General features: G+C 37.2%; 1 protein-coding gene across 1 annotated transcript in view; it reads left to right on the top strand.

The window, feature by feature from the left end:
- The window catches only part of LRP1B (LDL receptor related protein 1B), a 2,241,805-nt gene that overhangs the window by 1,010,227 nt on the left and 1,214,947 nt on the right, over nucleotides 1–16,631 (top strand). Inside the window, exon 6 of the mRNA XM_088842364.1 lies at nucleotides 10,548–10,805. Within this exon, the coding sequence (XP_088698490.1) occupies nucleotides 10,548–10,805 (258 nt within the window). The remainder of the gene's footprint in view (nucleotides 1–10,547; nucleotides 10,806–16,631) is intronic.

The raw sequence follows: 16,631 nt of genomic DNA, 5'->3' as shown, positions 1-16,631 counted from the left end.
GATAATCCATAGTAGTACACCTCCAAATAATGTTAGAAATTGTTTCCATAGCACTTTCTTACTTTGCTGCAGTTGAAAAAATAGAGATATAAAATATATCTTCCTATGGCTCCTGCTTCTAACTTCTACTATCCTCTACTAATAAATAGTTTAAATTTTCCTTTTGGAATGTGGAAGAATCATCCATGATTTTCTGTCAAGACTGGATCTACTTGTAGGGGGAATTGGCTGGTACTTGTATAGAAAGGGTAGAGCCCAGGAATTAAAAAAAAAAAAAAGGAAATGGAAGAAACTCTGTTCATTGTAACATAGTCTCATCAGTCACTTGTGGTGATTGAAATTCAGTTAGTAAAGCATAATTGCATTTTTTTTAAATAACTACCCATGGTAAATTCTAAATAGTCCTAGGAAGGGTAATATTAAGTCTTTGTAATCTTGGTAGTTTATGAAGCTACTGGGTCAGACCTGTTTCAGTCTACCATCTAGCTAAGAGTAGTTCCCTGCAGAATGATATGTGATTATGTCTTGACAATGTGAAGATTTACTATTTAGCATTCTTACTAATTTTAGATAGCCCAAAGGGATAGTTCCTGCACAGTTTGTCATTTCATTGAGGCATAATTGTGAATGATACTTGGAGACATGAACATATATGAGTAATTCTGAGCTAGGAGAAAGCCCTGTAGACCAAGAGCAAAGAAATCAAGATTTGTTGTTTTTTGCTAAGTCACATATGCATGGAGAAAATGATGTACTCTATGGTAAGCTTCTATTGGAGAAGGAAATGGCAACCCACTCCAGTATTCTTGCCTGGAGAATCCCAGGGATGGTGGAGTGTGGTGGGCTGCTGTCAGTGGGGTCGCACAGAGTTGGACACGACTGAAGCGACTTAGCAGCAACTTAGCAGCAGCATGGTAAGCTTCAGGGCTTCCCTGGTGGCTCAGACAGTAAAGCGTCTGCCTTCAGTGCAGGAGACCTGGGTTCGACCCCTAGGTTGGGAAGACCCCCTGGAGAAGGAAATGGCAACCCACTCCAGTACTCTTGCCTGGAAATTTCCGTGGACCGAGGAGCCTGTAAGTGACAGAGAAATAACGGTGCCTGGAACAGAGTATGTGCTGGGTAAAAGTTTGTCAGATGTTTTAAGCAAGTTCCTAAACATTCAGGAAGCAGAATAAGGGTACTAGAATATTGAGGATCAGTAAAAGGAAAGTCAAAAGACTGGAAGAGATTCAAAGGGTAGCTTAAGTTCAGCATCACTTTTCTTTTCTTTTTCTTTTTTTCTACGCACACAACTGTTAATGAGCTTTCCAGTATTGAGGTATAAAACTCCTCATGAATATTCTATGTTCTATATTTTTGTTAATTTTAAAATTTTACTTTTTTTTCTCAGCTGGAGAACATCAGTTTCACAGTATAACACTTTTCTTGATACCTTAAACCTTTTTTCCAGCAACAGAATTGCAAGATTGATAACAATCTTACCTGCCATGTTTTTCATGTGTCATGACACCTTTGATTTACCCATGACTAAAAAGTATATCTGATACAGAAAAAATGCATATCTTCCATTTTTCTTACCACTTAACATCTTAGCTGCAATATAACTGCGAATGTCTTTGTTTGGATATCAAGAATTATATAACGACATTTGTGGGCTTTAGATATGATAATCAATAAATTTTGTTTTCACAAATGGCACAATATATAACTGCAAATTTCTGTCACTGCATTTAATTTTTGTAGACTAGCTATTAAACTATTATTGAATTCCCTAATATAGAATATGTGATAGATCATGTAATGTTCTACAGTTAAGTCCCTTTCTTTGTCTTAAAATTGGACCAACAAAATGAAAAATAAAAAGAAATGAGCAACATTTGAATTCATAGAAATTACAGATGGTTTAATTTTAAGATTAGACATGGACAGACTTCTCTGGTGATCCAATGGTTAAGACTTCACCTTCCAATACAGGGGTTGCAGGTTCAGGCCCTGATCTGGCAACTAAGATACCACATGCCTCCCTGCCACAAAGCCAGAACATAAACAGCAGTAGCAATATTGTAACAAATTCAAAAAAGACTTTAAAAAATAGTTCACATCAAAAAATATTTTTAAAAAAAAGGTTAGGCATGGATATATAAGTTTTTTCTATTGCTTTGTTTAAGGAATGTAGAGTATAGAGTTATTGAAACTCTCAGAAAGCCAAAGGTTAAAACCTAATGAAAAAAATTTTTTTGATTTATTTTTCTAATTAATCAGAAAAACTTTTTTTCAGAGAGCCTTCAAGGCATTTCCCCTGCAACAGTTGCAGCCAACAATGTACTGAATAATAACGGCAGTTAGAGAATGTCTCTTGAGCACTGCTCCCCAGAGTTCATATCTGCTCTTGACTTTGATAACTCATATTCTGCATATTCTCCCTACTTAAGCTGCTTAGAGGCATTTTAGTCCTGAGAAGAGAAAATCCTTTGTATTGAATGCATTTTTAAATGTGTGTGAGCATTTCTTCTTAGTGCTAGGACTCACATAGCCTCCATTTTTGCTTTGTGTGAAAGACAATACTTGCCAAGTTATTAGATAATTTATATCTGAACAGACTTTAGAGTTTTAGAACAACATACCATCAAATTACAAGGAATATATCTGGCAAAGTATCTAGAAGCTTGGTATGTAATCACCATTGAGTACTGAAAACCCATCTGTCTTTGTAATAGCAAAGTAGAAAATTGTAATCTTAATAAATACATTTTATGTAGTTATACCCGTTGGCAGCCTTGTCAGAAACAGTGAAATAGAGTAAATGACCTTTCCCTCTTTTACCTCTAGATAATGAATTTTCATATATCTACCTCCTTCCTCCTAACTCGAAGATGATAATCTTTCATATTCCCCTGAGGAAAAAGAAACAGTCAAAAAAGAATTTTCTTTTTCACCCTGAACTCTCCTAAATCTACCAATCTGTCTGAATCTAGAGCTATTCACTTTTTCTCTTATTTGAATGGAAGAACAAACTGACTTTGTTCCCAAGGCCAGTCTGCAATTCTGCCTCCCTACCACCTTTTCTCAACTGTATGAGTTAGACTCAGACAGTTGCTTCTTTATTCCTTGAATCATCAATATTCTCTTTTCTCTTGGATCACTCCCATCAGTATACAAGGATCTTGTAAAGAGGCTGCGAAATAACTTCTTTAATAACTGTACTCCTCTCCAACTACCACTCCATTTTTCTTTTCCCATTATGCAAAAAGTGTGTTGTCTATTGCCTCCTCTGTCCTCAGTGAGCCTTACATTCTTATCACTTACTTACACCTCAATTGCCAAAGTTACCAGTGCCCTCCAGTTGCATGATTATTCAGTTATCAGTCCTTGGCACAGAACTGATCTTGTCTCCTCCTTGAATACTTTCCTTTTTAAAGAGTATATTCTTGGGGTTCTCTTATTATTAATACCTTACTGTGCATTTTTTTGCTTGGTTCAATTTGCTGCATATTCCTCATTTTGCCAGTATGTTTTGCATGACTTTGTGTTCAGTGCTTTGGACAAGTTCTCTTCTTCTATTGATTTCTTAAGGCTTTCATGCTGTATCAGGACTTTAAAAACACATCCTTTTCCATGGTTTTATCAAACATCTAGAGACTGAGACTTGCAGGTTTTTGTCTCCAGCCCTACATGTTAGGTCTACTTGTTAAACACCAAACTCACTTACATACTGAGATCCAACGTAATAAGTCCATTTGGATATTTAATGGAAATATCAAATTCCATGTCTCCCAAGCTTTTGATGCTCTGCACTAACAATGTTTTCTCCAATGATGACCATCTTGGTAAATGTGACCCTTTTCACTCAGTTGTCCAAATCAAAACACTGTAGTCACCCTTGACTCCATTCTTTCTCTCAGACTCTTTATTTTAAACTTTTAAATATATTCTGAATTGGACTACTCTCTCGAAAGAACAGCTTGCATCCATATTACTACCAATGCTTTACATTTCCTTGTAGAATTTAATGCTGCCAAAAAATACTAAATAGTATTTGCTTGCTTACTGACTTTTTCCTCCACTAAAATGTAAATTCCACAAAAAAGATTTTATTAGTTTTGTTAACTGCCGTATCTCTAGCAGTTAGACAAGTGCCTGACAGAAAGGAGTTATGCTCAATAAATCTTTGTTAAATATATAATTAAATATATGAATACTGAGAGAGTATTTTCTTTTTAAGAGACAGAAGTGAATTTTTTAAGGACCCTTGTTTTCAAACTGGAAATATTTTAAAGCCATTTTGAAATAAGCCAATATATTTTACTTGTTGAACTCAATCATTACTGGTTTATATCTTAGAGGGACAAGTCTGAGTTGGAAGAAATGTATTTTTATAGCCATAGAAATTTCTGTTTGCAACAGTTAGAAAGGTGACTAGGAGAATCAGAAGTTCCCATAGGCCACTCCTCAGTGACTAATGTGAATTAACCATCCCTGGATTTTCTGCTAATTTTAATATTAATTCAATAACCTAAAATTTGAATGAATTGTTCTTTGAGATTTACCAAAATCACCTTTCAATTTAATTATATTTATACTTTAATTAAATTCAGTATAATTAAATGTATTTGATTTTCCTGATTAAAAAGAATAATGTATTATTTAACATTATTTTATTCATTAAAATATACTATCATTCTTAAATTTAAAAAATTCAGTAAAGTATCTTTAAATATATTGTGAATTGTACCAGGGAAGGTCTTCAGGTAATAGGAGACTTCCTTGGTCTGATAGATCGGCTCTTTATTAAGAAACAGGGATATTGTGAGAACTACTAATTTGCAAAATGAGAAACTCTTTTTTTTAATGCCTGGTATGTTATTGGCTTTAATTATTTTTTTGGAAAATGATCCTTATTCCTATAAAACAACATATTCCATTGCTTCTCAATCATCTTCAGATTGAAATATCCTCTGCATGGAGGATAGGTATTTCACTAATAATATCCAAACAACAAAAAGTTTATATTGTTTTAGTCTATAATTCAGCTTGATTGGTAGTTTACCTGAGTGAGTTTTGGCAATGTCGAAGACAGGATTGCACAATACAGAACTGGCCTAACATGCCAACACCAAACTCATTATCATTTCTTAAAACTGACTCTACTTTTTTTTCCCCCAGTTTTACCCTGTAACCCAAATTGCAAATCTCCACATCCTCCTTTCACATCCATCCTTCCACATCCTATTATTTACATAAAACAGTCACTACAATTAAAAACTTCTACTTTATCACACCGAACTGTCTCTCCTTAGAACAAAATACCAACCATTTTAGGCTCTTATGACCTATTTCCTGAGAAATTAGAAGAGCATTTCTCTGTTCAGGAATCCAGCTATTGTACCTGTGTCTGCAAGATTTTTTTTTTTAGGAATAATCTTGGGTTACTGTCCTTATAATTAAAAACATAAATACCTTTCTTTATAAAATAAAAATTAAAAATACAACAAATAAAGCATTTTCATCGAATCAAATGATAGTTTAGCATGTGTGAAATCTAGTGTGCTCCTAAACCTCTGAGGATTCTTAAGGCCTTAAGTCTCTCCATTGGACACTGCTTCCAATAGGAATGTTGGCACACACAATCATTTTTTCTTTCTGTACTATATCAATCTAAAAGGATACAGAAATGCCTTTTCTTTTTACCTAATGCCTTTCCAACCTCACTCCACAATACTACACCAAGGCAATGTAAAACAAGACTTTTACAAACTACCTTCCCATCTGATATGAGTTATGTTACACCACTTTAAAAGTAAAAAGTTTAGAAAGTTAAATGGGAATTACATCTATCCTAATATATTCTGCTTATCCATATTGTATTCCATGTGTCATTTCCCAAATGCACCCCAATTTAAAAGTAAGTTTATCATCTTGACATTGAATGACCTGTGCAGTGTTTCCTCAACCTACTTTCTCGTCTACTACAAGGCCTATGTGAGTTTGAAGCTAGTTCTTTTTACTTAGTAGCTTTGTGATCCTAAGCAATTTACTTAAATCTTAAATAAACATTTTCTTATCTATAAAATGTAAATAATATTAACACTTGATTCTTAGAAATATTGTGAGCATACAATAAATGAGTAAATCTGAAGCATATAATACAGTGTTAAATTCCTAAAATATGCTCAAAAGGGTTAACTGTTGTTATTATGATGAAATACTTTCACCACTAATACATGTTTCACTCTCAGAAACTGAAAAACTTAAGTCAGTATTCCAACATATCTTAGTCTTTCCCACATCTGCTTTTGTCCAAGCTTTTTGTTTTACCAGACTTCCTTTTTTTCTTCTTTTTTTGTTAAAAAAAATTATCTGTACATCCAATTCCTGTTTATCCATTAATGCATAGCTGAAATCAAATGTCATAAACATTAAGGAGCTTCTAATTCTATTTAACAGATACATCTTCATACATTTGTGCTGCTACAGTAAAATACCACAGACTGGGTAACTTACAGATATGAGAAATTTATTTCTCACAGTTCTAGAGGCTGGAAGTCTGAGATCAGGGTACCAGCATGGTCTGGTGAATGTTGTCTTCTGGGATGCAGACTTGTCCTATCTTCACATTGCAGAACACCCTAGAGATCTCTCTAGAGCCTCTTTTATAAGGCAGTAATCCCATTCATCGGAGAAGGCAATGGCACCCCACTCCAGTACTTTTGCCTGGAAAATCCCATAGATGGAGGAGCCTGGTAGGCTGCAGTCCATGAGGTCGCTAGGAGTTGAACACGACTGAACGACTTCACTTTCACTTTTCACTTTCATACACTGCCCATTCCAGTGTTCTTTCCTGGAGAATCCCAGGGACCTGGTTGGCTGCCGTCTATGGGGTTGCACGGTGTCAGAAACGACAGAAGCGCCTTAGCAGTAGTCAAATTAGACTTTTCATGTTTCAAAGTTTCTCTTTTTAATTCACAGCTTTCTAATCAGTTTTCAAAAATTATGACACTGATTAATATACCATGATAGGAAAAGATCACTTTCTGATTTTATACATGTCTATAACTGTTTGAGAGAAAAAATATTCTTTTTTTGTGCTATTGATATATAGGGTTCAGCAAAGAGTCGGACATGACTGAGCGACTGAACTGACTGACCGACTGAAAGAGGATGAAGACAGTTTTCCTCCTTCAACAAGAATCAGTTGAAAGTCTGTTTCGGAGATTTTTTCAACCTAAGTCTTGATTCTCTAAGTTAGAATGTTGACTGAGTACTTTCTTGTGTTTCAATCTCTTCTATTTGGAAGGTTGATATTTATTACTTCTCATTAAGAACTGATGTGTAAAATCTTTTGACTTAAGTCATCTGATGTGTTTTCCAACTGTTCCTTTGGGGAAACTGTTTACTGACTCTAAGTGTGGTATCTGATTAAAGCATCACATTCATTCTGTTCAGTCGGTTATCCTCATCACCCAAGCTAATGATAGTTTTTAGCTTGCAAGTAGAAACACCTGGTAATAATGCCCAGTGGAGATCCATGCAGTTCAGGTAGAGACAGATAACTTGCTAGGCTTATGCCAGCTTTCATCAGGAAGTAGAAAATAAAAGGCTTATATCCTTATCCCATGATGATTTTTGCGGGTTCTTATTGTTCAGTAATTTCCCCCACTTCCGTATCAGGCCTTATGTTTTCTTTGTCTAAAGAGGGAAACCATAGATAATATTTAGCAAAAACACATGAGTATCACTTCACTAAAGCACATCACAACTAATATAAGTATCCTTTCTCCAGTGTGTTATTTGAATTTTTAAAGTTACCATTATTATATCAAACCACATCAATTAACAAAGCATCTGACTTTGTCTTTATTGGTGTTCTGTTTATCTGAAGCTTTAAAATCAGTGGTTGATACATTTTGCATTAAGATAAGCAACTGATTCATTCAAAAATCAGCTACAAAATACAATAGATTGATTAGTTGTATCAACTAAGCATTGCCTGTATTGACCATTAATTTTTATCTCATTTCTCAAGGGAAACTCAGTGGTCCTTCATATTCCAGCCTCACTCCAAAAAATGTCAATGACATACTTAAATTTGCTGACTAGTAGTCAATTTGGAAATTGTTGTCTATGTCTTGGCAATATTAGTTAATTTTTGAATGAGAGGTTATTTCAAAAAAGATCACTTCAGTTGTCAAATGAAGACATTAAGCATTAACGTTGGTGCATCTTTGCTAACTAAATTATTTTGTAACATTGCACAGGATGTTTCTAAAGAATTCTACTATGTAAGCATTCCATGTGTCCTTCGACTAATTCAGAATTTGTAGTGAATGATCATGGAGAAGGCAATGGCACGCCACTCCAGTACTCTTGCCTGGAAAATCCCATGGATGGAGGAGCCTGGTAGGCTGCAGTCCGTGGGGTTGCTAAGGGTCGGACACGACTGAGTGACTTCACTTTCACTTTTCACTTTCACACATTGGAGAAGGAAATGGCAACCCACTCCAGTGTTCTTGCCTGGAGAATCCCAGGGACGGGGGAGCCTGGTGGGCTTCCATCTATGGGGTCACACAGAGTCGGACACGACTGAAGTGACTTAGCAGCAGCAGCAGCAGCAGTGAATGATCAATAGGTTCCAGACTTTTTTTATAAATGCTAGAGATATAGCAGCAGAAATAGAAAAATAATGCATCAGAGAAAGAAATATGATATACACAGTGTTTGGTAGTGATCAGTGAAAAATAAACTTGGGGATGTCTACAGAGGTGTAGGTTTTTTTTACAAAAACTTGTAGCTTTACAAAAAGTTGTATTTTTTTTTTTTTAACACGGTAAAGTGGTAAAAGAAGTCCTAACCAGAAGGGTACCATCTAAATAACGCCCAGAAAGGACATCAGCATGTCATGTCCGCCATTCCAATATATGATGATTATTCTAGAAAGAAAGAATGACCTCTGGAATGCCATCCAAAATCTTGTTCAATGAGCAGTAAGAAAGTCAGTTTGTGTTGAGTAAGAGTGAGGGAGTAGTAAAGAGATGAAGGAAATGAGGTGAAATCCTAATGAGAAGACATCATATAGGGCTTATAGGCCATTATAAGGCTTTGACTTTGATTGAAATGGGAACCCTTCGAGGAACTGGGCAGAAGAGTCACTTGATCTGCCTTCACATTTTAAAGACAAAGCTGGCTATTATATTGAAGAAGACTCAGGAGAAGGAGGAGGGCATAGAGGAAAGCAGAGAAACAAATTGGAATTGTGATTATCTGGTTGAGAGGTGTTGGCAGCTTGGGGCAGGATGTTAGTGGTAGTCACTGAGAAGTGGTGGGCTTCCTGATAGGTTTGACATCAGAGTCCAAGATATATGTTGACACATTGGAGGTAAGGCAGAAAAAAAAAGAGGAGCTGAAAATTCCCCCTATTTCCCTATTTAGAACAAAAGCTACTTTGAATGGAGTTAAACTTTCAACAGTGATTTTTTTTTTTATGGAATTTTACTGTTCAGTTCAGTTCAGTTCAGTCGCTCAGTCGTGTCCAACTCTCTGCAACCTCATGGACTGCAGCACACCAGGCCTCCCTGTCCATCACCAACTCCTGGAGTTTATTCAAACTCACATCCATTGAGTCGGTGATGCCATCCAACCATCTCATACTCTGCCGTCCCTTCTCCTCCAGCCTTTAATTTTTCCCAGCATCAGGGTCTTTTCAAATGAGTCAGTTCTTCACATCAGGTGACCACAGTATTGGAGTTTCAGCTTCAGCATCAGTGCTTCCAATGAATATTCAGGAATGATTTTCTTTAGGATGGACTGGTTGGATCGCCTTGCAGTCCAAGCAATTTTACTGTTCACTTTATATATTAAAAAAATATTGAGATTCTTTTAAATTCAAATTTATCTAAAACTTACCAGTCTTACTTAGTATAAGCAAAGATATATTCCAAAAATTGGTGTTGAACAAATTTCTTTTACCACAGGATCTTATTTTCCTGACTATAGAGAAGGAATGTGGAAGGAAGTGGTGCAGTGACCATAATCTAGTCACTAAGAAAATTTGTGATTGTTTAGCTCCTGGGGTCAGTCAAGGAGCCAGTGAGTTTGAGGTCACAGGAGACTGTGAGCTTTACATGTTTGCTTTTGAGAATCTATTTTTGACCTCATACATCCACCTCAAAAAAGTATGCTCTTGCTCACAAAGCAAGTCTGCAACATTGTATGGATTGCTCAACCTATATCCATATCATTCCTAAGAAAAACTCTCATAATGTTTCCTCTATCTGCCAGCATTGAAAGCAAATAACATTATCATCAGATTTAAAGAATACATTATGTCTAAGAAAATCAGGAATACAAATGCTCAGTGGACTATGTTGTCCTTAAAGAAGTAAAATGTTATGGTTATGCATCATGTATGGATTACTAATAAAAACTTTTGAAAGAATTTTTTAATTTTAAAGATACATTGAAAAGATAGAACTGACTTAATGAGTAATACAAAATTATCTTAAAAATGTGACTTTTACCCAACTCACTTTCCTCTTTCTGTCTTATTCCAGAACCTACAGATAAACCACCTTTGCTATTAATTGCAAATTTGGAAACAATTGAGATTTTCTATCTTAATGGAAGTAAGATGGCAACCCTGAGCTCGGTAAATGGAAATGAAATTCATACTCTGGATTTTATTTACAATGAAGATATGATTTGTTGGATTGAGTCAAGAGAATCTTCAAATCAGCTCAAGTGTATTCAGATAACAAAAACAGGAAGATTAACAGATGAATGGATGATCAGTATTCTTCAGTCCTTCCACAGTGAGTTTCAAATTATCTTATACGCCATCCTTAAAGGATTTCATTTACAGACCATTTGACAGGATTCTTAGATTTCCCAGAATAGCTGCTGGCTTCTAGAAAACTATCTATGCAAATATGAATGCACTTAAATAAGTATATGCCCTGCATGTTTTGCATATACACACATAAACATAGAATTGCACTATTATATAAGCAAAACATTGAAGGGTTAATTTTAATTATTTCTTTAATGCTTATTACAGTATCACCTAGATGAGAACTGTGACTTTTCACTGAATGCTAATTTACAATGTGTGATAGTGAAGGTGGGGATAAAAAAAAAAAAAACAACAAGAAACAAAGTCAATAATAAGCTCATCAACCATAGTATTTGTTAAAATACCTTGAAACTATTAATTTTATGCTAATTGGTAACAATACATGTGTTTGTTGACTTTTTTCCTAGTAAATCAGAGTTTTTCTGCATCTTCTTCCAAGAGTAATTTGTAATTTGTGATTCACTTGATTTCTCATGTTGGATATACACAAACTAGTACCTGTCCTTTTCTTTCTGTATTTCGGATTGTCTCACACACACACATATTCTCTCTCTTTTTCTTACTCTTCTGCTCTCCCCACCCCCCCACCCCCACATGAGAGTATGAAAATGTATTTGTACTTGCCTGGGAAACCATATGCATAAGAATTTCAAGATGTGTCCATTCATTTTATGATGTACAGATAAACAATCATTCTTACAAATTCTGCTGCTGCTGCTGCTGCTGCTAAGTCACTTCAGTCGTGTCCGACTCTGTGTGACCCCATAGACAGCAGCCCACCAGGCTCCCCCGTACGTAAAAATTGGAGTGTGTGTGTGCATGCTAAGTCGCTTTGGTTTCTGACTCTGTGTGACCCTATGGAGTGTAGCCCACGAGGCTTCTCTGTCCATGGGATTCTCCAAGAAAGAGAAGGTTATCATGCCTTCTCCAGGGAATCTTCCTGACCTATGGATTGAACCCGTGTCTCCTGTGTCTCCTGCACTTCAGGCAGAACCTTTACTGATGAGCCAACTGTTGGTAGAGAAATGAAACCAATGTACAATCAAGTTAAGGAGGAAAAAAAAAAGAGCACTGTAGTAGAGTAAATGCAGTTTTCAGATACAGAACATTCGCTGTTTGAATTCAATAATCTTATTAATGTTTCTGATATATAATTAAAGGGATTAGTAACTGATCCTTAGTAAATGTAAGAAAATATTACTCTGTGATGTTTGATATTTTTGATTAAATAGAAGATTCTATGGAGCGATGATAATTCATAATAAACAGTAAGTAAGTAGTGATCGTAGAACAAGGAATCCTTCTATGTGATATGAGTATTTCAGACATTGGCTTAGCCAATAGTTGGGAATCATTTGAACAAAAGACACTGATTTCTGCCATGTTAGTGATTACCTCAACTAAGCCAAATGTATTTGTCCATAGCAAATAGAATCAGTTCAGTTCAGTCGCTCAGTCGTGTCTGACTCTCTGCGACCCCATGAATCACAGCACGCCAGGCCTCCCTGTCCATCACCAAATCCCGGAGTTCGCTCAAACTCATGTCCACAGAGTCGGTGATGCCATCCAGCCATCTCATTCTCGGTCGTCCCCTTATCCTCCCGCCCCCAACCTTTCCCAGGATCAGTCTTTTCCAGTGAGTCAACTCGTCGCATGAGGTGACCAAAGTATTGCAGTTTCAGCTTTAGCATCAGTCCTTCCAATGAACACCCAGGATCGATCTCCCTTAGAATGGACTGGATGGATCTCCTTGTGGTACAAGGGACTCTCAAGAGTCTTCTCCAGCACCACAGTTCAAAAGCATCAATTCTTCGGCGATCAGCTTTCTTCACAGTCCAACTCTCACATCCATACATGACCACGGGAAAACCACAGCCTTGACTAGACGGACCTTTGTTGGCAAAGTAATGTCTCTGCTTTTTAATATACTATCAAGGTTGGTCATAACTTTCCTTCAAAGGAGTAAGCGTCTTTTAATTTCATGGCTGCAGTCAGCATCTGCAGTGATTTGGGACCCCAAAAAAATAAAGTCTGATACTGTTTCCACTGTTTTTCCATCTATTTCCCATGAAGTGATGGGACCAGATGCCATGATCTTTGTTTTCTGAATATGGAGCTTCAAGCCAACCTTTTCACTCTCCTCTTTCACTTTCATCAAGAGGCTTTTGAGTTCCTCTTCACTATCTGCCATAAGGATAGTGTCATCTGCATATCTGAGGTTATTGATATTTCTCCCAGCAATCTTGATTCCAGCTTGTGCTTCTTCCAGCCCAGTGTTCCTCATGATGTACTCTGCATATAAGTTAAATAAGCAAGGTGACAATATACAGCCTTGACGCACTCCTTTTCCTATTTGGAACCAGTCGGTTGTTCCATGTACAGTTCTGACTGTTGCTTCCTGACCTGCATACAGGTTTCTCAAGAGGCAGGTCAGGAGGTCTGGGATTCCCATCTCTTTCAGAATGTTCCACAGTTTATTGTGATCCACACAGTCAAAGGGTTTGGCATAGTCAATGAAGCAGAAATAGATATTTTTCTGGAACTCTCTTGCTTTCTCCATGATCCAGCGGATGTTTGCAATTTGATCTCTAGTGCCTCTGCCTTTTCTAAAACCTGCTTGAACATCTGGGAGTTCACGGTTCACATATTGCTGAAGCCTGGCTTGGAGAATTTTGAACATGACTTTACTAGTGTGTGAGATGAGTGCAACTGTGCAGTAGTTTGAGCATTCTTTGGCATTGCCTTTCTTTGTGATTGGAATGAAGACTGACCTTTTCCAGTCCTGTGGCCACTGCTGAGTTTTCCAAATTTGCTGGCATATTGAGTGCAGCCCTTTCACAGCATCATCTTTCAAGATTTGAAATAGCTCAACTGGAATTCCATCACCACCACTAGCTTTGTTCGTAGTGATGCTTTCTAAGGCCCACTTGACTTTACATTCCAAGATGTCTGGCTCTAGGTCAGTGATCACGTTATCGTGACTATCTTGATCATGAAGATCTTTTTTGTACAGTTCTTCTGTGTATTCTTGCCACCTGTTCTTAATATCTTCTGCTTCTGTTAGGTCCCTACCATTTCTGTCCTTTATCGAGCCCATCTTTGCATGAAATTTTCCCTTTAATCTCTAATTTTCTTGAAGAGATCTCTTGTTTTTCCTATTCTGTTGTTTTCCTCTATTTCTTTGCATTGATCACTGAGGAAGGCTGGAACACTGGCAGTCAAATGGCTAGAATATTCACTTAAGTTGTCAGATAAAATTATTTTCCAAGGGTACTTAATTAACTGCTTTTCTACATTTAATACGCCCTATGAACTGAATGATAGGAGTGATCCTTTCTTTAATATGTATTTTCCAAGCAACCTTAATAGTACATCTCAAATTGGTCAAGCAGCCATACATTAGAATATTTGTAGAAAATAATTCATAACTTAGATAGCATGCAATTTATAGATAATTCTTGGCAAATTAGAAAAATTAGAGACTGATTTTGTTAGGCAGTTCACTAAACTGATGAAAAGAACATTCATTTTGAACTATAGAAAATAAATGCAATGGAAATATTTTAATTAGAATAAATAATTGTTAATGAAGTCAGACTTAAGCCATGCAGTCACTTTAGAAAAGCATAATTAAATAAGTGGAAGTAACTCATGGGACAGAGGTGTGATCAGGGCTGGGTTCCTTAGTCATTGCTTGTAAGCCGTGTATTTTATCAGCATGTCACAGAACAGTTTCCAGTGGATGCAATGGGCTCTGCATTCATCATAACAGTTTGTGAGTTGATAATGAAGTTTGAATATTCTTTGCATATATAATTACATAAAAGTCTCTTCACCACATAGGCAAAAATAATGACATGATGGGAGTATGCCTGAATATCTGTCACTATCCACTGTTCCAGAGATTCTCTGTTTAGGTTCTTCTCCCTCATTATCTTTAGATACTTTTCTCTGAATTCACCTCAAGAAAACATTCTTTTCTGAATAAAATAAAAATTTTATTTTTCAAAGAAAAACTGTGAGGTGACTCAAAAAGTACATTGGTAGATGCTAGGGGCCTGGTGGGAGCAGGGGAATAGAGAATATTCAATGGGGACAGTTCAGGTCAGTCGTTCAGTTGTGTCTGACTCTTTGTGACCCCGTGAATCACAGCACGCCAGGCCTCCGTGTCCATCACCAACTCCCGGAGTTCACTCAAACTCATATCCATCGAGTCGGTGATGCCATCCAGCCATCGCATTCTCTGTCGTTCCTGTCTCCTCCGGCCCCCAATCCCTCCCTGCATCAGTCTTTTCCAGTTAGTCAACTTGTCGCATGAAGTGACCAAAGTACTGGAGTTTCAGCTGTAGCATCAGTCCTTCCAATAAACACCCAGGATTGATCTCCTTTAGAATGGACTGGTTGGATCTCCTTGCAGGCCAAGGGACTCTCAAGAGTTTTCTCCAACACCACAGTTCAAAAGCATCAATTCTTCAGCGATCAGCTTTCTTCACAGTCCAACACTCACATCCATACATGACCACTGGAAAAACCATAGCCTTGACTAGATGGACCTTTGTTGGCAAAGTAATGTCTCTGCCTTTCAATATACTATCTAGGTTGGTCATAACTTTGCTTCCAAGGAGTAAGTGTCTTTTAATTTCATGGCTGCAATCAGCATCCGCAGTGATTTTGGAGCCCCCAAAAATAAAGTATGACACTGTTTCCATTGTTTTTCCATCTATTTCCCATGAAGTGATGGGACCAGATGCCATGATCTTTGTTTTCTGAATGTTGGGCTTCAAGTCAACCTTTTCACTCTCCTCTTTCACTTTCATCAAGAGGCTTTTGAGTTCCTCTTCACTTTCTGCCATAAGGGTAGTGTCATCTGCATATCTGAGGTTATTGATATTTCTCCTGGCAATCATGATTCCAGCCTGTGTTTCTTCCAGCCCAGCGTTTCTCATGATGTACTCTGCACAGAAGTTAAATAAGCAGGGTGACAATATACAACCTGGACGTACTCCTTTTCCTATTTGGAGCCAGTCTGTTGTTCCATGTCCAGTTCTAACTGTTGCTTCCTGACCTGCATACAGGTTTCTCAAGAGGCAGATCAGGTGTTCTGGTATTCACATCTCTTTCAGAATGTTCCAAAGTTTGTTGTGATCCACACAGTCAAAGCTTTGGTATAGTCAATGAAGCAGAAATAGATGTTTTTCTGGAACTCTCTTGCTTTCTCCATGATCCAGCGGATGTTGGCAATTTGATCTCTGGTGCTTCTGCCTTTTCTAAAACATGCTTGAGCATCTGGAATTTCATGGTTCACAAATGGAACATTTCATGCAAAGATGGGCTCAATAAAGGACAGAAATGGTATGGACCTAACAGAAGCAGAAGATATTAAGAACAGGTGGCAAGAATACACAGAAGTACTGTACAAAAAGATCTTCATGACCAAGATAATCACGATGGCGTGATCACTGACCTAGAGCCAGACATCTTGGAATGTGAAGTCAAGTGGGCCTTAGAAGGCATCACAACGAACAAAGCTAGTGGAGGTGATGGAATTCCAGCTGAGCTATTTCAAATCCTGAAAGATGATGCTGTGACAGTGTTGCACTCAATATGCCAGCAAATTTGGAAAACTCAACAGTGGCCACAGGACTGGAAAAGGTCAGTCTTCATTCCAATCCCAAAGAAAGGCAATGCCAAATAATGCTCAAACGACCACACAATTGCACACGCTAGTAAAATCATTCTCAAAATTCTCCAAGCCAGGCTTCAATGGGGACAGGGTTTCGGTATA

This window comes from Moschus berezovskii, chromosome 2 (genome assembly GCF_049115385.1).
Source record: "Moschus berezovskii isolate FMDL1 chromosome 2, NW_MosBer_1.0, whole genome shotgun sequence".
Lineage (NCBI taxonomy): Eukaryota > Metazoa > Chordata > Mammalia > Artiodactyla > Moschidae > Moschus > Moschus berezovskii.
Note: the sequence above shows the minus strand (reverse complement) of the source record. Positions and strands in the feature narration are given on the sequence as shown.